The sequence below is a fragment of the Pleurodeles waltl genome, chromosome 1_2 (genome assembly GCF_031143425.1).
Source record: "Pleurodeles waltl isolate 20211129_DDA chromosome 1_2, aPleWal1.hap1.20221129, whole genome shotgun sequence".
NCBI lineage: Eukaryota > Metazoa > Chordata > Amphibia > Caudata > Salamandridae > Pleurodeles > Pleurodeles waltl.
In genome coordinates this window covers 711247621-711274586 of record NC_090437.1, presented here as the reverse complement: position 1 = coordinate 711274586, position 26966 = coordinate 711247621, and the positions used below count along the sequence as shown (strand labels likewise).

The 26966-nt window shown below is 47.4% G+C and overlaps 1 protein-coding gene across 1 annotated transcript in view; it reads left to right on the top strand.

Annotated features, from left to right (window-relative positions):
• Positions 1–26966, top strand: part of LOC138255249 (protocadherin-23-like) — a 486186-nt gene that overhangs the window by 209138 nt on the left and 250082 nt on the right. Inside the window, exon 13 of the mRNA XM_069205831.1 lies at positions 14591–14651. Within this exon, the coding sequence (XP_069061932.1) occupies positions 14591–14651 (61 nt within the window). The remainder of the gene's footprint in view (positions 1–14590; positions 14652–26966) is intronic.

The window sequence follows — 26966 nt, the reverse complement described above, 5'->3', positions numbered from 1 at the left end:
CACCCAAACAGTGTTTGAAAATAGCTAACTTTCGCAAAGGTTCGAAAGCGACTCCTCCAATTGCCCCCAAATATGTCTCAAAAGCTTCGCACCAGTCTTCCCACACCAAGCATGGTGGACCCGGACTTTGTAAGAATTTCACTGGCGCCAAAATGGATGACATTTCCATGCTGTTACCCTATAATTCTAACAGCAATCACAAAGCAAGTTCATACCCAAAAAATAAATCCATAAAAAAAAAAAATAATAATACCTAAACCATGAAACACCTTTGTCTGAGTTGCTTACTAGTCACCTTCAATATTTGAAACTCATGCACATTGTTTTTTTTGTTTTTTTCTGTAAAGTTATGCAAAGTTATATTATAGTTGTATTTGCTTAAAAAAAAATTCTGTTTAGTTCACTTGCTTCCCTTGTATGCCGTGGCTACATGCATGCGCCCGTTGCCGTGGTTACATACACGCGTGCAACTCCACATCACGCTGTTAGTGCTGTGGTTGTGTTGTTAGCGTGTTGACGTCACCTTGTAACTGCACTCGCGCTCCTCGCGTAACTGTACTCGCGGCTCCTCGCGCATCCTCCACAAGCCTACCGTCGTAACACGGTAAGATTCTATTATTGGCATTCAAAAAAAAATTCCTTGCCGCTCCATGTACACGCTTTAGCATCAAAACACACCTGAATTCCTGACGCGGCGTAAATTGTGCAGAAACACTGCACCATTCATGTCCATCCACTCTTTTCTCTTATACTTATCTTTACTGAAGACGACAGATTCTTTAAAAATATCCTTTCTATCTTGAGCTTCGATCTTCTTACGTTTTCTTCTTTTTTTTTCGACACCTCCCAACGTATCTTTGCTCACGTCGCGGTTTCCTTTCTGTTACCTCCCAAAATTCGCCCTATTTGGCAGGGGTTGACGCGGTCACAAGTTTCAGGATTTTCTTCTGACATCGTCTTTAATGGCCGTATCCCATCCTTGTCGCCAATGTTAAGATACAAAGGCGATGCCAACCATGTGTGAGCAAAGTCTTCTTTATTAAGTAAACAGGAACAACCCCTGCCAGGGTTCACAGAAACACCCGGCTCCACCGACTTCTCCGTCTTCTCCCAACGTCGTCCTTCAAGCAATAACATTCCAAACACACATTCTAAACAACCCTGAACTGGTTACTAGGATACAACAGATATACAGTGAGTTATATTATGAAACCCACGCTACGCTATAGACCTGTTGGAGCAGGTGACTCCTCCGGAATGGTTTGAATTATAAGAAGTGCATTTCCATTTAGATGGAAAAAGGAGGCAGGTTGCAAAGAGAGGGCTTTGAGAATTTATTGATCTACCATCTACTGCGGCAACGTTTAGTTCTTGAGAATTAATTGATCTTCCATCTACTGGGGAAACGTTTAGTGTGGCAGACCATAGGTCAGATGATATGGACACAACAAGCAAAATATTTGCAGGTAGTTTCCTGTCACAAGAGCAGATGGAGATTCTTCGCGAAAGAAAAGGGTCGGGTAAATATGAAAATGCATTTAGGCGTGTGAAAAAAGTTGATTTTTCTCTTGGTTAAAAACTTTTAAACTTCGTAAGTGCAAATAAATGCATTAATTTCCCCTTTTCAATAATCTACATCTGTTCCGTTTCCGTTTAATTTTTTAGCGTATCTTTTACTGAATAATAAAAACAATAAATCATAACATAAGCCGGTCAATTCTGATGGATACAACTACCTGTGGATTCCTCACCTAATGAATACTCCCATGGCGCCAGCATTCTACGGAAATCTTCTTCCTAGCTTCTGCACGTCGACGAGGACGTCACTCTAGCACACGCGACGCCGTCTGACGTCATACAGGCAATAAGAGGTCCTCGCCGACGTGCCGACGTCAGTTCCCTTTCTTCCGTGCATTCGAAACGGTTATCTCCGAGGGAGCTACTGTTACTTTCGTAGTTACAGTGTATTTTCTGCTGCGTAGTTCTTCTCTGCGGTAATAATGTCTCAGAGAAAGTCGGGTTTCAAGCCCTGTCGAGAGTGTGGGGGCAAGATGTCCGTTACAGATCCTCACTCCGACTGTCTATGGTGTTTGAGCTCCGACCACGACGTCGCGACTTGCGATTCATGTCAGCACATGAATCCGAAGACCCTCAAAGAACGTGAGGCTAAGCTATTCATGGCGAAGTCGAAGAGAAAGGAAAAACATCACAAAAAGTCTTCTTCGCCAAGATCTCATCGGCGTCATCGAGACTCCCGGCACCGTAGAGATTCACTGCGTCATTCCAGCAAGGAGACTCGTTCGAGGTCGCCTTCGGCTCGGCGTCGGAGGACTTGGGAGGTCAGTCCCACGGTCACGCCGCATCCATCGACGCCGTTGCCCTCTCCGGCGTCACCGACTTCGCCTGGACAGGCGTCTGTGATTGAGGTGATGCAGCCTCTTGTGTTGTCTCCGGCGTCGCAGATGTCGAGGCCGGCGTCGGGGTCGCCTTCGATCCAGGCACCCCAGTATCCGGCTTTTCCCACCCCTGGAGCCGATAGTGCCGCATTTCTGAATGCGATGTATACCATCTTTCAACAGATGGCTCCAGGTGGTGCTCCGGCTGGTCCTTTGGGCCTTTGGCCTTTTCATTGGGTGATCCTGCGCCTCTACGGCCGGCACCCTTTATGCCCTTTCTCCCTTTTGGGAATGTGGGCTCGGCGCCGGTGTCGGCGCCGGTGGCCGCTCCGGTGGCTTCAGAGGGATTGGCCCCGGAGGTTTCCATCCCGTCGACGTCAGGATTTCGTCCTGTGACTCCGGTGGGTCCATCGGCTCCAAGATCTCTCCGTCCTGCTCCTTCAACGGCGCCGAAGCTGCCTGTGGCGCCGGACGCGGCGTCGGATACTTCTGGAGATCGGCGCCGATCTTCGACTTCGGCGGAGGCCATGTCGACTCCGCGTATCGAGCAGAGACTTCATTCGAGGAGGCGTGCTCTCCGTCGTTTGGAAGAGCAGGAGTACCAACGAGTCCTGGAGGAAGGAGAGGTTGAGGACTCTGGTGATGGACTGCATGGTCTGGATACGGCCAGTGGGCTGGATACTTCCCCTGAGTGGGGCCTTTCATCTCCAGGGGAGTATACGGAGGAGGCTGCTACCTTTCATGCTGTGGTAAGGAAGGCAGCTAACTTTCTGGACCTGCCTTTGCCGGTGGCAGAGGCAAAGCAGAATTTATTGACGGAGGTACTGCATCCGACCTCTGCTGCAGCGGAGCCTCTCTTGCTGTTTAATGAGGCTTTGCTTGATCCGGTGTTAGAGGTGTGGAAGAAGCCAGTATCTTCCTCGGCGGTTCATAGGGCTGTGGCCAGGAGATATCGAGTTGCACCACCTGACCCTGGCTTTCTTTCCAGACACCCTACGCCGGAGAGCTTGGTGGTGCAAGCCTCCTGTTCATCGAAGTCAGCGCCTGGATCTTTCCCGACAGTACCTGGAGACAGGGACTCCAAAAAGCTGGATGCACAATCCAAGAAAATATTTTCATCTTGCAGTTTGGCGTTGAAGGCCACCAACGCAACTTGCATTCTGGGGAGATACATCCATGCTCTTATGGACGATATTTCATCTTCATTTACGGAGCTTCCCCAGGGACTCTTGGATGTTGTCTCGGACGCCCAGGCTGCCGCAACCCAGATTATCCAGTCTGGGCTGGACACGACCGACTCGGTGGCTAGGGCGATGGGCACGGCTGTGGTGGCAAGGAGACAGGCCTGGCTCCATAATTCAGGGTTTTCTGCGGACGTGCAGTCGACCCTATTGGACCTCCCGTTTGATGGGGACAAACTGTTTGGAGCCAAGGCAGATTCGGCCTTGGAGCGATTTAAAGAGAGCAGGGCCACAGCCAAATCGTTAGGGCTGCAAGCTCCTTCTTCCTCTGCCTCTTCCAGGTTTTTCAGGAGGTTTCGTGGATTTGGGCGTGGCTCTTCCTCCTCTTCCTTTCGGGGGAGATTCCAGCAACCCGCCTCTTCCCACCCCTATAGATCATTTAGAGGGAGAGGTAGGGCCCGCACCAGAGGAGCCTCTCAACAGCACTCTGCCTCTTCCTCGTCCTCTGGAGGGGTGCAGCAGGGAAAGCAGCCTTAGGCTTCCACCATTTCCCACTCACTCCTCTCCTGTAGGGGGAAGGTTACGGCATTTTCTCCACAAGTGGGAGGCTATTACAACGGACACTTGGGTTATCAGTATTGTGGGAAAAGGCTACACCTTTCCCTTTCGGGAGTTTCTGCCCCCCATCCCGCCCCGCCCATCTTATTGTTCAGAAGAACACCTCCTGTTGCTAGAACAGGAGGTTCAAGTCCTCCTTTCAAAGGGCGCGGTGGAGTTGGTCCCAGAGCAGGAAAGGGGTCGAGGTTGTTACTCAAGGTACTTCCTGATTCCCAAGAAGGATGGTCGGTTGAGACCGATCCTGGATCTGAGGATCTTGAATTGGTTCCTCAAACAGGAAAAGTTCAAGATGCTGACCCTAGCACAGGTGCTTTTAGCGTTGAACAAAGAAGATTGGATGGTGTCTGTCGACTTGCAGGACGTTTATTTTCATATCCCGATACTCAAGTCGCACAGGAAGTATCTCCGGTTTGTGGTAGGGTCGCAGCACTATCAGTTTGCGGTCCTCCCGTTTGGTCTTACTTCAGCACCTTGAGTTTTCACAAAGGTGATGTCGGTGGTTGCGGCAGAGCTCAGAAGGAAGGGGATAGCAGTATTCCCTTACTTGGACGACTGGTTGATCAAAGCCAAGTCTCCGGAGCTTGTGTCGCATCATCTGCAGTCAACAACCCAGTTGTTGTTCGACCTGGGCTTTTCGGTGAACGTGCCCAAATCTCACCTGGAGCCCTCTCAGCACCTCCTGTTCATAGGGGCAGTACTGGATACAACATTGAATCGAGCCTTTCCTCCGCCTCAGCGGATTCAAGATATTCATGAATTGGTTCCAATGTTTCGAAATGGAGCGGTAGTTCCAGTCCTCAAGGTCCTTCGTCTGCTCGGTCTGTTTGCCTCCTGCATACTGTTGGTCACGCATGCTCGCTGGCACATGAGGGCTCTTCAGTGGTGCCTCCGAAGGCAGTGGTCTCAACACAAAGGAGATCTAGAAGGTGCGGTCAAGATCTCCAGAGATGCTGCTGTGGACTTGAAGTGGTGGATTGCGAGCAACAATCTTTCACAAGGAAAGCCGTTCGAGCAGTCGCCACCAGTGGCCACGGTCGTAACGGATGCTTCCACTCTAGGGTGGGGAGCTCATCTGGGGGATCTGGAGATCAAAGGACTTTGGTCTCCAGAGGAACAGATGTTTCATATCAATCTGTTAGAGTTACGGGCTGTACGTCTGGCTCTCAAGGCCTTCCTCCCTTCCCTTTGTGGTCAGTCGATACAAGTCCTGACGGACAATACTACCACGATGTGGTACATAAACAAACAGGGAGGAGTAGGGTCGTACCTTCTCTGCAGAGAAGCTCTTCGACTATGGTCCTGGGCAAAGGACCATCAGATTTGCTTGGTAGCAAATCATCTGGCCGGGGTCTTGAATGTACGTGCGGACAGTCTCAGTCGCCAATTCTCGGCCGACCACGAGTGGCGTCTCCATCCAGATCAAGTCCGTTTAATCTTCCAGATGTGGGGGATTCCTCGGATAGATCTGTTTGCCACTCTGGAGAACGCGCATTGTCCGTTATTCTGCAGCCTCCAGTATCCGGTGCAGGGAGCATTGGGGGACGCGTTTCTGATAACCTGGTGCGATCAGTTGCTTTACGCGTTTCCCCCCATACCCTTGATTCCTCGAGTGTTGAGGAAGATTCGCCAAGACCGGGCCCAAGTCATCTTAATAGCTCCGGATTGGCCAAGGAGGGTGTGGTACTCCGACCTTCTTCAACTCTCGCTGTGCCCTCCGCTCCGTCTCCCTCTCAGGGCAGACCTCCTCTCGCAGTCGCAGGGGCAGGTTTTACACCCCAACCTCCAGAGTCTACACCTACATGCCTGGAGATTGAACGGGGCAACCTGAGTTCCTTCTCTCTCCCGCCTGATGTAGTGGATGTTATATTAGCGGCCAGGCGACACTCCACTAAATCTATCTACGCTAATAGGTGGTCTAAATTTGTTATGTGGTGTGGAGAGAGACAGATTGATCCCTTACATGCTCATCTGTCGGACGTTTTGTCTTTTGCTCTGTCTCTAGCACAGAAAGGTTATGCAGTGGCTACCATTAAGGGTTATTTGTCGGCTTTGTCAGCCTTCATTTGTCTTCCAGACCAACCATCGTTATTTAAATCCCCTATTGTTCTCAGATTCTTGAAAGGTCTTCTAAATAAATATCCTCCAAAACCATTTGTTATGCCTCAATGGGATTTGTCCTTGGTCCTCACTTTCCTTATGGGGTCCCCTTTTGAACCTATGCATTCTTGCCCCTTAACGTATTTAGTTATTAAAACAGTCTTCCTGGTGGCTATAACATCTGCAAGGAGAGTGAGTGAGTTGCAAGCCTTTTCGGTAAAACCCCCTTATACAACTTTTTATGGGGATAAGGTGGTGTTGAGGACCAAGGCTGCTTTCCTCCCGAAGGTTGTTTCACCTTTCCATTTGGCCCAGACAATTACTTTGTCCACGTTCTATCCTCTGCCTCATCCTTCTAAGGAGGAAGAGAGACTACATTGCTTGGACCCAAAGAGGGCGTTAAGCTTCTTCATTGATAGAACAAAGGATTTCAGGCTGGAGGATCAGCTGTTCATCGGATACGTGGGCAAGAGGAGAGGAAAGGCAGTCCACAAGAGAACACTCTCCAGGTGGGTTGTTCTTTGCATTAAAATCTGTTACTCTTTGGCAAAGAAGGATCCTCCTGATGACATTAGAGCTCATTCCACCAGAGCTAAGTCGGCCACTTCGGCCTTGGCCAGGGGTGTTCCTGTGGTCGACATCTGCAAGGCCGCAACTTGGTCGTCCCTTCACACTTTTGCGAAACATTACTGTTTGGACTCTGAGGTCAGAAGGGACGGCCATTTTGCACGGTCAGTGCTGCAGGATTTCTTGGTTTGACCATTTCGGCACCCACCACCGGGCGTGGTACTGCTTTGGGACTCTATTCATTAGGTGAGGAATCCACAGGTAGTTGTATCCATCAGAAGAACGAGTTACTTACCTTCGGTAACGACTTTTCTGGTGGATACATTAGCTACCTGTGGATTCCTCACGGTCCCACCCGCCTCCCCGTTGCCTTTCTGGTCTTACCAAGTAATCCTTGAGTGCGCTCCTCTTGGTCTTCAAGGTTGCAATAGATTTTGTATATATGGATACTTGTATATATATATATATACATATATATATATATGTATATATCTTTTTGTATATACATGATTTGCATATATTTGTTGTTTGATTTAAAAAAAAAGAAAAAAAGAGAAGAGTTATATTAAATCTACAGCCATTTTATTGCAATGTTGTGTGATTTACAATGTTATGGGGTATTGCCTTGCTCTTTCATTGCATTGGGTTATTATTATCATGCACGTAAAAAATGTTGGTACTGACGTCGGCACGTCGGCGAGGACCTCTTATTGCCTGTATGACCTCAGACGGCGTCGCGTGGGCTAGAGTGACGTCCTCGTCGACGTGCAGAAGCTAGGAAGAAGATTTGCGTTGAATGCTGGCGCCATGGGAGTATTCATTAGGTGAGGAATCCACAGGTAGCTAATGTATCCACCAGAAAAGTCGTTACCGAAGGTAAGTAACTCGTTCTTTCTGGATGTATAGATATTTACACATATGAGTGCTCTCGAAGTCACAGTTGCAGCATCTTGGAAGCGCTACTGAAATTATCCATAAACTCCAAAGATCGTGGAAATGTGCACAGGTGTTTGCAGAAAATATAGACGATGAAATATTTATCTTTTTTGTGCAGTGGACTCTTTGTTTTCAGCAAAATGCTTAGATGAAACAAATAGGAAGTTAACGTTTCCACATTATCTTTACCACTATCATTATTGTTTTCCAAAAGAATTGCGAGCACAAATTGGAGGCTTTCAAAAGAGGTCCAGTTGCACAATATCATAAAATTGGAAAAAGTGAATTTCACCCAGTTATACAGGAGAAATTATAATCACACACATCTTGTTGCGTTCAGTTGAATTTTCATCACTTTTGTATGAACACATTTAATGCTTTGGGTAGATAAATGGATCCAGTAAGGCCTGTTTTATCATGATTCAATTCAAAATTCAATGTACAGAGAAAAGCATATCGAAAGTGCACCATTAATTTATTTGTTCTTTTCTGCTTTTTTAAAATAAATAATTAACAATCAATGTTAAATTAGAGAAGATATTTAAAAAATGTTCAAAATTCGAAAGCTACAAGACTGAAAGGAATAGGTTTATCACTGTAGTTGAGGCATGTGAAGCTGTTTGGAAGTGTTATTATTCTCGCCATTATTTTAATTCTTAGAACTAAGTAATGCAAACCTTTAAATTAATTTGCTAAAATTCCTATAGTAAACTCTCTCCTTAAGGCTTCAAATCTTCCTTCCTACCTACACTTATTTTATTTTTTTTATGATTTCACATCAAATCAGTTTTATGCACAGAGTCGGACTGGTCTATAGGGCAATCAAGCGGTGCCCGATAAGCTTATCTCACAGATGAGTATGTGAGTTAGTTTAGTAACAGCTCGTTTACCTGTTTCATGGCCGGTGGCCAGGTTTTTACTGTTGGTGTCTCTGATATTAAAACAAATATTACCTTAGCAAACACAAATGCATGCAGTTTCCAATAGCTTTCAAAACACCTATATAGATTGTCTCTACAAGTTTAAAACTGTCCAGATTCGCAAATGTGAGCCTTTTTTTGCCTATCTGCTTTGCTAACGGGAGACTATTTTATTTCGGTGCCCGGGCCTACTTTTTGTCACAGTCCAACCCTTTCATGCAAACAGCATATATGCTATTGCTATCAAAGCAAATATTGCCTTTTGTTACTATATATGTATATTTTTTTAGGTGCACCGTTACCCCTGAGGATGCCCATGTGCTAAGGGAATTACGAGGATCTCACTAAAAGAAGAGAGTGCTCAATTGTCTTTATGGATGTATTGGGTGACAGATGAGTTTTAAGTTGTCGGACTGAATGCTAGATGACCAGATCCAGCATGTGGGTTGGTGGGTAGGTTATTCTGGTGTCTAGTAGCTAAGCAAGAGAATACCCTGTTTCCTGCATGGGCTTAGGAAATCCAAAGACAATAAAGCAGATGTAAATTGCTAGACCACAAGGTTCTAATAGGGTTATAAGGAAAAATCCGATCTTGTAGGCAGGAAGGACCTATCTTGTGCAGAGCACATTGACAGATACAGGCCCTCATTACGAACATGGCGGTTTGGCCCACCATGCCGGCATTGGCGGCTGAAGCCGCCAGCCGGCAATGCGGGCCAAACCGCCATATTCTGAACATGGTGAGGGCTGCCGTTGGCAGCCCTCACCCACTGCCAGCCTCCCGCCGTCAGGCAGCCTGGCGGTGAGTTGAAACACTATCCGCCAGGTTAGTGGTGCTACCCTGCGGATAATGTTTCATTTCCTGCCAGGAAAAGGCTGGCAGACGGGGTGCCCCTGCACTGCCCATGCACTTTGCATGGGCAGTGCAGGGTCCCCGGTGCAGAGCCCTGTCACGCAAAATCGGGCATTGATCTGTGTGACAGGTGCAACTGCACCTGCCGCACAGAGGCATTGACGGCGGCTCCATGTGGAGCCGCCATCAAAGTCCCGGCCGGGCCTTTCTGTGAGCCGGCGGGCACAAACAATGTTTCCACCCGCTGGCCCACAGAAATGTTCATAATGTGGCCAGCGGGGTTCCAGGGTCGCTGGCGGTGAGTGGTTTGACCGCCAGCATGAACACGGCGGTTGTTACCGCTGTGTTCATTATGGCCACCACAGACTATGCCTGTGAAACAGGAATCCAAAAGAAAAAAGTACAGGTCTTAAGAAAGAAACAGAGGGCCTATCGTGGAGCCCTCAGTTGCCCAATTCTGTTTAACATCCATGTTCTATCACTGTTGGATTCTGGTTTTGCTGTCATTCCCTTTATAACCAAACACATCTCCAAAATTTCTTTCCATCTTAAATTCCTCCTCTATAGTGTCATGTAATGTAGTGGTCAATGGTCAAAAGGTTATCTGCTTTTAATAAGATTTCCTATTCCAACTCTTCTGATATCAAAGCAATGACTTATATGGTTTCTTGGAATACAGCTGTAAATGACTATGAAAAAAGTGGATTATTAGTTGGAGTAGATGATAGTCTACCACAACTGATTATGTCACTGTTGATGGTAGGTCCAGGAAAGGTTTCCTTAACTTAAACCTAAACTAAGCCACTGATAGCTATAGCACAGAGCAGACAGACTTAACTTAAGAAAATGGTAAAGCAATTAGAAGTACAAAAATAATTGAAAAATAAAAAAAACACAACACAATAAAAGCCACACTCTAATTTATAAAAAAGAGAATTATTTAAATAACAAAATGACCCCAAAACAACAAAAATGCAATTAGGGGACCAGAGATATGAATGTTTTAAGTAAGATTTTTAAACAGCGCCCAAAAATGTTAAATGCAATCTGCGGTCATCTCTTGTGGTTGACTGTGAGCTATGCACAATTTAAGGCTGACTGTGATGGAGGGTGGGTTAGATACAGAAACCAGGTTCATCCCAGTCAGAGTATTACCTTCTGAAACACTCTCTGTAATGGAAGTCAAAAAATCTCAGCGAGGCAAGGCAGGACACTTGGCCGAGAAGGGCTCCATGGGATGAGATAGCAATCCGATAAAGTCTTGATGAAGGTGTTGACTTTTGATGGGAAACCTCTGAGAGGGAGAAATTAAAAATTTGAGCCAAGGAAGATCCCTTGCTGATTGGATACTTTTGGAGTCTTCGCCCAGTGAAGAGTTCTACGTTTGGGATTAGCCACTGTTTTGGATCTTGGATTCCTCCAGTAGGGCATAGCTTTATGCTGGAGCAGAACAGTGCTCCTGAATGTTCGATAGCCTCTCGGTGACATCACACTGAAACAGATTTGCTGATGCAGAAAAGCTCGGAGCATGAGAAAAATGAATCTATGTCCCATCATTAACACACTTTTGTTGGACTGACTTGGCAGATTTATCCCGGTCCCCTGGCTTCTAAGTTCCATGTTTTTCAGGATGGTAGAGGGAGTACACGTTGACACAGTCAAGAGTCACAGGACCGCAGGAACAGCACTTGTGGGCCAAGACTATCTCCAGCAGACTCCACCAGCTGGGTTCAAGACAGGTCCAGTTGGAACTCATCAGCTTGGCTTTTTAAGGAAAAGGATTTCTAGCAGGTTGTTGTGTACTTGTAGATTACCCAAACGTCAGCCAACTGACTCTTGGTGTCCACTTCTTTCTCGTGGGCACAATCCTAGGAGGTGACACATTTATCTCTTAACCTATCCTATGGGAGGCGTGACTCCTGGCCCCTCCCTAACCAACAGGGAAAGAAATCCCATGGGTAACCATACCTGCTTTTACAACAATTCCTATGTGTCCTACTGCAAACAATCCCACCGTGCCTCTCTATACCTAAACCCAAGATGGCAGAACATTTCTTCCCATATACATATCTTCTGCGCCGAACCCACAGGTGTGGCCAGAGAATGAGCAACTCCTCTCCTGTGGTCACTCAAAACTCATTCTGGGTGCAGTTACTCTCCCACTGTGATTGGTGCTGGCTAATCAGAGGGACAAAGGAGGAGGAAAGCCCAGATATTAGATAGATATGCTTGTGACAGTGTAGGCCTTTTTGAAGATAATTAAGTTCCTAGACACATCCCAGATGGTCATCCTTTCAAATGAATCGAACAGTTCCCCACACCCAAGGCCTTTGTCTCTAGGTGCACCTCATCAAGTGGGCTATTCAGCTTCTTGGTGACAGTTGGAAACACATGCAATGAGCTTCTAGTTGCTTTAGGGAAAAGGTAACTTTGTAAAAGTACCTGTTCCAAAATATGTATTGCAAATCTGAGTTCACCAGCGAACTGGGCTTGTAATAAATATTTTAAAAAGTCCAAGAATGATCTTTGTAGATGTTTCCAAGGCAGAGATAACATTGTTAAATATACTATTGTATTCCAATGCTTTCTCAAGGATTCTGCTGCAGTAAAGCTAGCTTTTGTGACCTTGTCACTCTAAGGACAAGTTTAACATTAAACATTTGCGCCTCTTGCTTGTAAACACAATGCACCCTGCCTTATGGGCATTGGAGACAACATAGAGGAGACTTATTATTTAAAAGGAGGTTTTAGGCCTGTCAAAGGGCGTTAGTTCGACAGATCCAATTTGCAGTTTTAAAGCTACATAGAAAATCTACATTGGTAGGCCTACACTGTTTCTGTAGTGGTGGCAAAATGGGTGGTTCAGTCCACTAGTGATATTTAACTTACTGGCCTTGGGTCCACTTTGTTTCATATACTAGGGGCTTATAGGTAGGTTAAAACTGGTAATTAGGAGTATACTCTATTTCAACATGTTTTAGGGGTTGAAACACATGCACTGTGGCCTGATCAGCAGAGTCCCAATGCAGAGAGAGAAAAACACGGCATCAGTCCAATGAATGGGAGTGATCATGCAAAAAGAGGCATTTTCCTACAGTGAGTCCAAACTCATGGCACAAAGCAGATGGGAAAGAGACAACCTAGCCAAGTGCCTCAGTATATCGTACAATTATTTCTCACTTCAATCGTCATTGAGATTTTAGCCTTTGTGTGATTACTGAGCCATTAGATATTGTTGATCAATTCTGCCGTTAGTTGGATCAAATAATTCACAATTGAATTGGTTGAGTGCTTTCTCAAAATCTTTTGCAACCAGTTTAAGTGTTATTTACCAATTTTCTGCCATGTTAATTTCTATTAAGAGATTGGAAGTGTGTCTAACCCTTAATCATCACAGTATACATACTTGTGCATTAAAGAGCACAATCCTGTGTATCATTACTGCATTCCATTGTCAGGAATTTTAAAAGAACATTTTGCCATCCAAGTCCAATAGTGTTACTGGCACATAAATACATAGTACAGCTTATAGAGATATTTCTCATTTTTCAAGAAGATAATTATTGTGTGTTCCCATTAGTTGGGCGATGGGGATTTATGGGGGTTTCAATATCTTTTCTCTTTTAAAGTTACCTCCATTAAGTGTGTCTTTGTGAATATTATATAATTATCCCCCAAACCCACCTGCTTCATAGGCTTTCTTATTGCTAAGTCTGATTATAGGTAGCTAGTGTTATTTCATCGTAATTTCAATACAAAATTACATATGGCCAAAAGAGAAGTTAATAATATAACAGCTTATTTGGAGGCAGGCATCTGTACGACAGGTAAAAGTCTTAAATGTAAATGGCTTTATTCATTTGTGTAATTGTGGTATCTATGATGGATGGATACATGCATGCAGGCATGGATGGATGGACCTTTAGACAGATGGATTGAATGGACAGATGTCAGTATGGATATATGCATGATTGCACATCTGCCCTCAACTATACACACCTGCTGTACACGTGTGAGGGGTACAGCTATGTTGCTTCAATTTGGGGTAGGATTGATGGAGTACTGGCACCAAAGCAAAATATTTTTAGGGCCTCGCTTACACTCCATGTAGATGGAGTTGGGAAAGAATGATCAGGAGTGAACGACTGCAGGTGCAAAACACAGCTTTCTTTAATGGTAATCTCAAAACTGTGTTTTGTGAGGTGAGTTTATATTTAAGTATATTTATTACCTATAATGTTCCAGCCTGTCCTGACAGATGTGTGTGAATTATATGTAGTTTTGTAGCTGGCGCTGTGACCACATGATATTGATATCATTTGGCAAGCAGTTCTTTTTCACAACATTTTAGCTAACTTTATTAAACAAATCTTGCGAAATAGTTCTGTTAAAGGACAGAAAATGGTGAGAAGATAAGCAGAAGGATTACTGATAAAGAACCTTTTGGAAGTAGGGACCAATGAAAAACTAAGACAGCAGCCCACCAAAATGGAAAATGCTTAAAATATTCTACATTAAGTCATAATCTCCAAAGGCATTCAGTGATTTAAAATAATTAATGGCAGTGATAACTCTATCCACTGACCAACAATTTTCAGTGGACCTGTGTTAGCTATGTACAGCTCCAAGTTCTGCCCCAAGGTTCCCACCATAAATGGGTTGTATAAATTCAGTTAAAGCATCATCAATTCTTACAATTTAAGAGTCAGGTACCACTTCATAGATAAGGCATAAAGAAATAATTTCTCTAAATGTTTTACATTTGTTAAAATGCTACCCATTTTTATGTTTCTTTCTTGATTATTTTTTTAACGATTGATTGGTTTGTTCTAAAGAGTGAGTCATCCTTAGGGGGCTTAGGCCAAGATGCTTTTTCTGATAATACATTTTACAACACACAATGTGTGAGAACTGTTAATAAAATGTACCTTAATGCACTGTTCAAAACATTGAATATTATTCTGTTCAATTAAGACCACACAACGCATTATTGGTTTAACTAATACTGTCATTGTGTTACAGGTGTTTGCGATTGATGATGATAGTGGACTGAATGGTGAAATTGAATATTCAATCATAGACGGTAATGAAAATAAGGAATTTATAATCAACTCAACGACTGGCATTTTAGAAACAAACGCAATCTTGGATCGTGAAATAGTTTCAGTCTACAGGTTTGCTTCTTTTGCTGATATAATAAATTCTGACAGTTTTTCTAAAGTATAAGCACATATTGTTCTTTGTTTTGGAAAGTTGCTATTGCAACATTTGTGTTTGGGCACAGTTTTTGGACTGGTAGCTTAGCCAGAGAATTACTAAATATTACCCTATTCACTTATTGATAGTACCTTTTGGATGAAGTACAAATACATTTCAATTGCAATTGTAATTATATATTATAAAAACAATTGAATTAGTAGCAAAGTAAGCAATTTGTCAGCTCCATATTTCTCTTGCTTTTTTAAAAGAAACATTGGTTTAGATTTTGATAAGTCATTCCCCACTACCAACCCACTTCAACAGTTTGCAAAGCAAAACAGACCCGGCTTTTCTCAAAATCAGGACGTACGTAGCTCTCAAGATTCAATTCTATCAGACTTCTATACGCAGCTATGCCACACACTTCTTCATCCGCCTCTTTATGAGTAGAATGCTCCTACACGCTGACGCACCAAGTCTAAAGCACACTTGATAGGCCGCACTTCAAGCAATACACTTTTCAACCCCATACACTATAAACGGAGTAGCCACTTACTTGGCCAACCGGAAATAGCACTTGGTCAAGCCAGAAGGCAGGAACGAGGATTTGAAATTATACAATACATCCTCCGAGAGTACCTTTATGTGTCTTCAAGTAAATACGCCAGTTTCATCTCACACAACACTCTTTCATAGTAGTGTGAAAGACCGTTGACACAATGGCAATACTGCAAATAAACGAAACATTGATTTGCATACTGCAATATTTTGTAGACGTCTTCTTAAAAAAATTGAAGCCCATATCTACAAGTGGCCAGCACTGCCAGTATGCCACCGGCAGTGCAGGCTGCATACCCATTTCTACAAGGCTACAGAAAGCCACTTTGCATGGCTTTTCAAGGCCTTCTAGATATGGAGTAAGGCAACTCAATGCAAGTCACTGCGTTGTCTTTCTTTGCGTCAGTGAGGCATTTCCATAGTTTGGGTGTTTTTGTTGGCATGTCAGGCCATAATAAGTAAACTTACAAGGGGACACAAATAGGTCGATGAACCTTTTGACTTGCAATTAAGATGTTCCTACCATAGCTCCAGTACATGCGGATCGATAATCAATTAACCAATCAATAACATTATTAATCAATGATAATCAATAGATTTAGTACTCAATTAGAGTCAATAATTATTACACACCATGACCTTTCAGTCATGAATGACCACACCTTTAGGTAAAAGTTAGAATATTTATTTCCCTTTATTAACAATGCTAATGTCACTAATCTCAATATCAAATGATAAACATACAAGAATACTGGCTGTCCAAAGCTTCTAAAGGAACGTAATCTAATCAAAGCTTGAGCCACTGCACATTCTAAAGTTACAGTGCAAATTAATAACAAGAACATTTGCGCAAACAATATCACATACATTTAGATTCAGCAAAGAAAAGACATTGGTGGTCATTACAACCCTAGTGGATGGTGTTAAAGCTGCGGAAATACCGCAAACAGGCCAGTGGACAAAAAAAGGGAATTATGACCCTGGCGGTAACCGCCAACAAAGACAGCCACTTTAACACTTCGCCCGCCACGGCGGTACAGACAAGCAGCGCAGCGGTCACCGCCAACAGACAGGCGGAAGACAATGTACCGCCCATAGTATCACAACACACCAATCCGCCACCTTTTCCGGGGCGGATTCTCCGTGGATAAAAACACGGCGGAAACAGCTTTTGCTATGGGAAAACGCTCACCTGAACACACTCCACGAGGAACGATGACTCCCTGGAGCCGGAACTCCAAATCCTACCTGCCCTTGTCTTTCTGCTCCTCTACGAACAACAGCGACGTAGGCGCAGAACATACCGGTGAGTACTGCATCTACGACACGGGGGAGGGAGGAGGCAAAAGTTAGGGGGACACCCACCAAACACCACCACCCTCGCATATCACAATATACACACCAATGCAGTCAAAAATATCACATTAACAACCCACAATTCCCCCGGAAGAATGCAAAAACAAAGCGAATTTCGGTCAAACATTGTAATGTGCAATATACATGACATACAAAAATATACTGATTTATATCTCGAAATCTGTCATAATTATATATACAATACAAGAAGTAGTGCAGATATGTACACAACAACGTCCGTGCACCAACAGTCCAAAAATGCATGGGCGAGGCCCACAATAGATACCTGACCAAAATCGGAGAGAACACTGCCGGGGCATCAGATTGAAACACTACAGGCACCTCAGGGGGAAGGGAATGGGGGGCACCTCAGCTGGATGACTGCAAAGCCAGATGCACGAGGGGGCTCCTTGCCCATTGATGTATCCTGGGGAGTGCAAAGCCACAGTCTCACAAGTCTTTACAGTGGGTGGTTTGCCCACTGTGCCATCCTGGGGAGTGCAAAGCCACATTATCGTAAGTAGATGCAGTTCTCAACTGGTACTGGGTGGGACTGGTGCCCAGACTGGATGAGTCTCCCCGTGAAAGTTCCTGTCCTGTCACTGTCCCAGCTGCACATGGGATAAGGATGCCTGATGTGGCGGCCTATTCATACCCACACGGTGTTTGCCCTGTTCAGCGGTCTTCACCATGGGAGTCTTGGCCTTGTTCAGCGGTGCTTTGCCATGGCGGTCTATGGACTGTTCAGCGGTGCTCTGACATGGCGGTCTTTGTCCTGTTCAGTGGTCTTCACCATGGCAGTCTTTGCCCTGTTCAGTGGTCTTCACCATGGCAGTCTTGGCCTTGTTCAGCGGTGCTTTGCCATGGCGGTCTATGGACTGTTCAGCAGTGCTCTGACATGGCGGTCTTTGCCCTGTTCAGCGGTCTTCACCATGGCGGTCTTTGCCCTGTTCAGTGGTCTTCACCATGGCAGTCTTGGCCTTGTTCAGCGGTGCTTTGCCATGGCGGTCTATGGACTGTTCAGCGGTGCTCTGACATGGCGGTCTTTGCCCTGTTCAGCGGTCTTCACCATGGCGGTCTTTGCCCTGTTCAGTGGTCTTCACCATGGCAGTCTTGGCCTTGTTCAGCGGTGCTCTGACATGGCGGTTCGGATACTGACATTGGTGTGTGGCATGACGAACTCCACCATGGACATTGGTGTGTGGCATGACGAACTCTACACTGGACATTGGTGTGTGGCATGACAAACTCCACACTGGACATTGGTGTGTGGCTTGACGTTCCATCATCGCCCAGCGGGGCTGTGGGATCCTGGTCCCTCCTGGGCACTGACTCCGGCGGTGGTCTCCTGACCAGTAACGATACTTGGGCCCTCCTGGGCAGTGACTCTGGCGGTGGTCTCCTGACCAGTAACGGTACTTGGGCCCTCCTGGGCACTGACTCCGGCAGTGGTCTGACCAGTAACGATACTTGGGCCCTCCTGGGCACTGACTCCGGCGGTGGTCTCCTGACCAGTAACGATACTTGGGCCCTCCTGGGCACTGACTCCGGCGGTGGTCTCCTGACCAGTAACGATACTTGGGCCCTCCTGGGCACTGACTCCGGCGGTGGTCTCCTGACCAGTTACAATACTTGGGCCTTCCTGGGCTGTGACTCCGGCGGTGGTCTCTGGACCAGTTACGATACTTGTGCCCTCCTGGGCTGTGACTCCGGCGGTGGTCTCTGGACCAGTGACAATACTTGTGCCCTCCTGGGCTGTGACTCTGGCGGTGGTCTCTGGACCAGTTACGATACTTGTGCCCTCCTGGGCTGTGACTCTGGCGGTGGTCTCTGGACCAGTTACGATACTTGTGCCCTCCTAGGCTGTGACTCTGGCGGTGGTCTCTGGACCAGTGACAATACTTGTGCCCTCCTGGGCTGTGACTCTGGCGGTGGTCTTTCGACCAGTGACGACGGTGCTGGCGGTTGTGTCTGGACCGCCGGAAATGATGGCGCACTTCTCCGCTGTGACACTCACAACAGGCTGGGGAGACTTCCACAGGACCTTCCCCACCTTCTTTGGAGTTACAGCTGACTCACCAATCGCCTTCAATCCCATTTCTCTTGTAGTCCCACCAGGAGTCTTGACACGGTCCCGTCGTCCACTCTCCAATTTCAGAGCCTTTACAGGGGGTGGGCTGACTGTGCCTTGGCTCCGGGTCCTACTGCCTGCCCTGGTGGACGGTGCACTCCAAAAACCTGGAACACGCACAACTGGTACTGGAGGCTTTTTGGCTGAGGCGCTACGACGGGACTGATGAATTGGAGGGGGGGATGGGGGCAAAAAGGTCAATTTGACAGAGGGACAGTTTCTGACGGACACTGGGATGGGTAGCTGGAGGGGGTCTGGGAGTTGAGGAAGAGGAGGTGGTTGTCGGAGGTGTCACTTTAGGTGTTTTGGGTGCAGGTGCAGATACTGGAGGCTGTCGTGAGGTGGATGGATGTTGGGTGAGTGATTGCCGGCGTTTGTGTACTTTGGGAGGGGGCGTCACAGACACACTGGGAGAGGACACAGGGGACGTGTAAATGGCAGTGGAGGTGGTGAGTGCAGGTGAGCGGCTTGTGGTGCTGGGTGTCCTGGTGCGAGTCCTGGTGCCTGTAGGTGTGGTGCATGCAGGTGTGTGTGTAGACGACACTGGGAGGGAGGAGGGAGAAGAGGAGGAGGGGGACACAGTGGAGGCAGTGGATGTTGCTGTGTCTGTATGGGTGTGATGCTTGTGTGAGTGCCTGTGGTGTGTGTGGTACCTATGTTTGCATGAGCTACTTTTGGGTGTTGACTTGTGTGCATGCTGGTCTGTAGGTGTGCTTGGGATGGGCTGGGCTACAGGGGATTGGGTCTGGGTGGAGGAGGTTGGAGGGGGGAGGCTGGACACAGGGGCAATGGCTGCCATCAGTGCTGAGGCCAGAGATTGCAGGGTTCGCTGAAGGGCAGCCTGACCAGAATGAATGCCCTCCAGGAATGCATTACCGTGTTGCAACTCTCGTTCTACACTCTGGATGGTATTCACAATGGTAGACTGCCCAACAGTGAGTGACCTGAGGAGGTCAATGGCCTCCTCACTGAGGGCAGCAGGGGTGACTGGGGCAGGGCCTGAGGTGCCTGGGGCGAAGGTGATGCCCACTCTCCTGGGTGAGCGGGCACGGGCGAACGCTGAGGGGCTGCTGGGAGGGCGGTGCTGGTAGGGGGGGTGGCGGCTGTACCTGTAGAAGTGGGCCGCACAGATGGTGCCGCCACCACAAGGGAGCTCCCATCGGCAGACGAGTCAGTGACGCTGGTTGGTGATCCTGTGGCCGACGTGAAGCTCCCCTCGCCCTCCGTCCCACTGGTGTATTCAGAGTCTGTGGTATGGCCCTCCATGGCCATGTGGGATGCAGCTCCCTCGTGCTCCGGTGCCACTGTACCTCCGCCTGATGAAGCTGATGTACAAAAGGACAGGGAGAGCAGGAAAAGGGGGGGAGACAGAAGAAAGAGAGTTTTAGTGCATGGCATACCGCTACCGTTGGTGAACAAGACAGACGCAGCAGCCCCATGCATTACGCCGTGCTCCTGCCCTCTGCACATGCAATTTCTGGGATATGGCCTACATGGCAATGGTAGAAATCTGCGCACATGGATAGCAAAGGGGCAACTATACCTCAACTTGCCACTGTTCTGAGCTGGAGTAGAGTGCCACATGGCCTACATTACGGAGGGGCCTTGCCTACCTAACTCGCCCTGGCCTAGGGACACCCACAGCCCACCTCCCCCACCCAGACCCCTCTACTGCACGCAAAGTCCACAGAATGAGGCTGTACTCACCCCCTTGTGTCTGCTGTGATGTCCTTAAGCGCCCATTCAACTCCGGGTAGGCCACCGCCAGGATCCGGAACATCAGGGGGGTCATGGTGCGACGGGCACCCCTCCCACGTTGGGAGGCCATCCCCAGCTGAGCCTCAGCCGTCTTCTTGCTGCAGAGGCGAATGTCCTCCCATCTCTTCCGGCAGTGGGTGCCCCGTCTCTGGTGGGCCCCCAGGGTCCGGACTTCCTTGGCGATGGCACGCCAAATGTCCCTCTTCTGGTGGGCGCTGGCCTACATGACATGCACAAGGAAAGAGGAACAGTTATTACCAACTGCACCGTCAATGTGAGTGTCCCCCTCCCAACTCTGCCCATGTGGCCCATTCATCCCCATGCATTTCTGTTCTTAGAACTCTGCCCCCTTCCCTCTCCCACCCAGCCCTGTCCACCCAGGCCTAGCCCATCCAACATGCTCCCAGTGTACTGACCTGTTGGTCTGGAGGACCGTAGAGTAGCATGTACTGGGGGAGGACCCCATCCACAAGTTTCTCCAACTCCTGTGCAGTGAAGGCAGGGGCCCTTTCCCCAGACGCAACAGCCATCGTCGCTTCCAGACCGAGGTCACAGCAGCACTAGCAGTGTAGGTCCTCTCCTGTAGAAGGTCAGGTATCTAGTGATTGAACAGATAGAAAATGGCGGTGACGTCTGCTTCGGTGACGTCCGCGGTGGTGCGCATCATCACCGCCAGCGCACCTGTTCATTGGCTCCTGGGACCCATAGGGTCCTATGTGAACCAATGCAGCATTGCGCCGCAGTCTACGACCGCCTACCACGACGGTGTGCAATGCCAGCGCAGTTACCCCACAATCCCATTGTCCCAGTTTAGAGGTCAGGCAGCCGCCATTTCAGGGGCCCACATGGCTTCATTTACTGCTGCGTCACTCATACCGAGGCCTACACTCAAAACATATCCCGGAAGGGTTAATTGTCTGTTGTAGTCTTGTGTGTAACTGTGGGTACATACCTGGAGGAATGGTGACTGTTTCTTCGCTGTTGTCCTTCTTAGGCACCGTCAGTTGGGATATATGGGAAGATGACGGAATCCTCCGGTGTACCGACCGCTGGTGGACCTGTTGACAATGGAAGAGAGACATTTGATTGTGACCTACCGGTTTGACCGTGCCACAATCCAGGAGCTATGTACCCAGTTGGAGCCAGACCTGATGTCACCAATCCGCCATCCGACTGGAATCCCCTCTGACGTTCAGGTGCTGTCAGTGCTCATTTCCTTGCAAGTGGGTCATTTCAGACAACAGTGTCCATGGCATCAGGGATGTCCCAGCCTATGTTTTCCACCGTTTTGTCCAGAGTGTTGTTTGCCCTGCTGAAACACGTAAGTAGATACGTCATTTTCCCTCAGGTGGAGGATTTGCCTACAGTTAAAGGTGACTTCTATGCCCTTGGACATATCCCCAACCTCATAGGTGCCATTGATGGGACCCATGTAGCTCTGGTCCCCCCCGCAGGAGTGAACAGGTGTACAGGAACAGGAAGAGTTATCATTCCATGAATGTCCAGATGGTCAGTTTGGCAGACCAGTACATCTCGCAGGTAAATGCTATGTTCCCCGGCTCAGTGCATGACGACTACATCCTGCGGAATAGCAGCATCCCTGATATGATGGGTCAACTCCAGAGGCACGGTGTATGGCTATTGGGGGACTCTGGTTACCCCAACCTTTCCTGGCTACTAACCCCAGTGAGGAATCCCAGGACCAGGGCAGAGGAACGCTACAATGAGGCCCATGGGCAGACTAGGAGGGTGATCGAACGCACCTTCGGCCTCCTGAAGGCCAGGTTCAGGTGCCTCCATATGACAGGTGGGTCCCTATTCTACTCACCGAAGAAGGTGTGCAACATCATCATCACCTGCTCCATGCTCCATAACTTGGCATTGCGACGCCAGGTGCCTTTTCTGCAGGAGGATGATCCAGATGACGGTGTTGTAGCAGCTGTGGAGCCTGTGGAGCCTGTGGACAGTGATGAGGATGAAGCTGAGGAAGAAGAAAACAACAACTGGGAGTCAGTCATACAGCATTATTTCCAGTGAGACACAAGTGAGTACATTTTCATGTTTTACATAACATTAACTTTCACATGTCTACCTCTATCCTGTACCTACATTTCACTCATTATTTGTTAACTGAGTTGTCCCCTTCCATTTCAGTTTCACAAATGTGGTAACCTACGTGTCAACAGTTTGCACCCTTGAAGGGCTTGTGATGTGTGACATTGGTATGTTGGCCTTCTAATGGGTAACCCTTTTGATCACTGTAATTGACAATACAAATTTCAAAATCATAGACTGACTCCAGTTTTATTGGTATTTCAAGGGTGTTTATTTAAGTGCTAAAAAATTAAGGGGGGTTGTGAAATGGTGATGGGTTATGGTGGAAGAATGTCCATGGCAGAGTCCAGTCTATTAGTCTCAGAGGTACATTGCACATCTGGGCATTGGAAGTAGAGCTGGGGCAGTTTAAGTATGGACAGGGTAACAAAGTGGGACAGTGGGAGGACAATCAGGGTGGTCTCATTTCCTGGCGGGGTCTTGCCATCTTGCTCTGTCCTGTTCCTGGATCTCAGGGACTGCTTTCGTGGTGGTTGTCCGTCTGCAGGGGGTGGGGTGCTGTGTCCTGTTCCTGGATCTCAGGGACTGCTTTCGTGGTGGTTGTCCGTCTGCAGGGGGTGGGGTGCTGGTGTGTTGGTCCTGTGGTGGGGCGTCCTGTCCACTAGCGCCGGCAGAGGTGGTGGGCTGTTCATCGTCGTGGCTAGTGTCAGGGGCCCCTTGGAGTGCCACGGTGCCCGTCAAGGTCTTTTGAATGCCCATCAGCACCCCTACAATGGTGCCCAGGGCGGAGGCGATGGTCCTGAGCTCCTCCCTGAACCCCAAATACTGCTACTCCTGCAGACACAGGGTCTCCTGTAACTTGTCCAGGACCGTTGCCATCGTCTCCTGGGAGTGGTGGTATGCTCCCATGATGGAGGAGAGGGCCTCATTGAGAGTAGTTTCCCCTGGCCTGTCCTCCCTCTGTCGCACAGCAGCCCTCCCAGTTCCCCTATGTTCCTGTGCCTCCGTCCCCTGGACCGTGGGCCCACTACCACTGCCCCCAGGTCCCTGTTGTGTGGGTGGTGGGTTAGCCTGGGTGCCCTGTAGTGGTGGACACACCGCTGATTGACCTGTCCTGGGTAGGGAGGTATGGGCCCGCTGGGTGGGTGCTGTGCTGGTGTTACCAGAGGGTGGAAGTTCGGTGTTGGGCTGTGGCTGGGCAAGGGGAACCGACTGTCCTGAGGCCCACGATGGTCCGGGCTGGTCATCAAGATCCAGTAGGGCAGGGCTGCTGTCGTCACTGTGGGCCTCTTCTGGGGGTGGAGTGGTGTTGTCTGGACCCTCTGGTGTGGTGACGTTCCTTCGGGTTCCTGTGGGGGTATGAGTACATGATTATTGCATGTGTGTGTTTCATGGTGTGCAATGTTTGGGTGTGCGTGATCCCCAGTGCAGGCATTCCTGCGTGGGGGCTTGTGTGCTGATGGTTGGTGGGTCTGTGCAGTGGGCATGCTTTAGTGATGGGTATCCATGCTTAGTTATGTCATGCAGGTCTTGGGGTTGGGATGGGTGGTTGGTGTCATGGGTAGATTAGTGAGGATTTGGGGTGATAGGGGAGGGTGTGAGGGTGTGGGTGTGTGATAGCATGCAGGTAGGGTGGGGGATATGATAGTTAAGATTTGACTTACCAGTGTCCGTTCCTCCAACGACTCCTGCGAGGCCCTCAGGATGCAAGATGGACAAGACTTGCTCCTCCCATGTTGTTAGTTGTGGGGGAGGAGGTGGAGGTCCACCGCCAGTCCGCTGTACCGTGATGTGGTGCCTGGATACCGTGGAACGCACCTTCCCCCGTAGGTCGTCCCACCTCTTCCTGATGTCCTCCTTATTTCTTGGATGCTGTCCCACAGCGTTGACCCTGTCGACTATTCTTTGCCATAGTTCCATCTTCCTGGCTATGGATGTGTGCTGTACCTGTGAGACAAATAGCTGTGGCTCTACCCATAGGATTTCCTCCACCATGACCCTGAGCTCCTCCTCAGAGAAGCGGGGGTGTCTTTGGCGTGACATGGGGTGGTGTGTGTGAGGTGTGGGGTGGTGTATGTGGTGATGAGTGTGGTGAGTGTAGTGGTATGTGGTGTTTTGTGCGTGGATGTAGTGTGGGTGATGGTGTTGTGTGCCTCTATGTGATGGGGTTGTCAATAGCTGTGCTGTCTCTCTGGCCTTCTCTCAGAATTTCTGGTTGTAGGGGTTTGTGGGTGATATGGGTGTGTGTTTTATATTGTGTTGAGTGTGTGGGAGTGTTGTTTGTATGTGTATCAGGTGTGTGTATTTGGAATTGTCCAATGTGGCGGTGTTTTGTATATGTGTGTGTATTTTGAGCGCAGCTGTGTGTACCGCCAATGGAATACTGCGGTTGAAAGACCGCCGCGTGGATTCGTGGGTCGTAATGGCATGGGCGTGTTTCTGTTGGCGTGGAGGTGGAGGATTTGTTTCCGCATGTTTATCGCTGACCTTTGGTGTGGCTGGATTGTGTGGGTGTCTGACTTTCGGCGGATTCCGTGATGTGTGTCATAATAGCTGTGGCGGGCTCCCGCTGCGGTGTATTGGCGGTCTTCTGCACGTCGGTAAGTGCCTTTTACCGCCAATGTTGTAATGACCCCCATTGTTTGTTACTCCATATAGTCAACTTTCATTAGTGAGGATCCAAACTAACAACCAGATTAGCATCAGCATGTTGGGCTTCATGCAAAACAATTTAGTCAACACAAATTTGGAAAAACATCTAACTATGGATCTTTCAAAAAAGTGTGGTTGGTACCTAGAAAGAAAAGAAAATAGACATAGCAAACAATCTCATAGTTGATATACCTGTCCTCAGTTTGGATCAGCAAGCTGTGACAGTCTTGTTCATCGGGATATCAGTTCGGTCAGCAAGGCATCAGGATTCAGCATTAAAGTTCAGAAAACCAAAGGGGGTTATTACAACTTTGGAGGAGGTGTTAATCTGTCCCAAAAGTGACGGATGTACCACCAGCCGTTTTACGAGTTCCATAGGATATAATGGACTCGTAATACGGCTGGTGGTATATCCGTCACTTTACCGTCACTTTTGGGATGGATTAACACCTCCTCCAAAGTTGTAATAACCCCCAAAGTCTTTAAGCAGTAAAGTTAGGCACCTCTCTTGTGAAGACTCTCAGTAACGTAATGGCCTTTCGGCACGAATGAAAATGGGCAAATGCGCTGTCTTTCCTTAGTTCAGTCCGGCTAAATTAGATTTCCGAAAACGACTTCCCAGGTCCCTATTGGTCAAGGGATTCATATGATCACACTTTGTCCAATAAAACTAAAACTTCAAATCTGCAGTTTCTACTAGTTCACGGTTCACATGTCGCTAGTTGGCTTCTCTTGTAATGTCCTCATCATTCGGCTCGTCAGGTAACAATATTGTTGCAGCTTATACTCCAGTCAGTGTCTCTATTGTCTTCTCCTGAGAAAGTCAGTCTTGCGCACATTATATTTACAATGTTACATTTAGCAAGAACAGCATCTTCTAGCAAGCAGTTCTCAGGAGAAAGACTTTTAGCTACAAGCACATTTGGACAGCACAGTGGAAAAACACAATTTAACTCTCTAAGCAGGCATTTTATTAAATGCCTAAGAAATACAGCTTGACATGAGGTTGTGCAACTAGGCCAAGACCTCTACTAAGTTAAGGCTTTCAATTAATAAAGCTAAGACATAATGCATAACCCTTAATATGACATATTACTACATTAATCAAACATAAGCTCAACTTTTCATTTTAATAAGCCATTAATAAATACACTTTGTGAACATTGGTGGCCTCTCACGTGGTCATACTTTCGAATGTGTGCATTCTTTTTTCTCTACATTATTACATGATCTTTGCAAATTCATTACTCAGAATACATGAATATTCATTAATATTTTTATTAAAGCTCCTGCGGTAGCAATCTCTCCTCTGATGACTAAATGTATCATCACACTAAACCATCACTCACAAATGTTTGCATCCGCTAATATTCTGTCATTTCAATCCCCTCAGATGTTTGTTCCCTTTTCGAGTTTTTCCTAAACATTTTTCCCTTTTCTTTTCTTCCCTCCTCTGATTATTCTTTGACTTTTTCAATTTCATTCTTTTACACAATTTACATATACCTCGTATTCTGATTAGACAAACCACAATAATTAATATTTCCTGTATTATTTTTTAATAAAATCCCTTCCCCAATGTTGCTGAGCCAATTTTTCACTGAAGCAAAACATTTGCCAACTTTCTCCCTAACACCTGGCTCTTTCAATTCTTTCCAATCAGCACTTTAATTAGTCAGATTAGTAAGT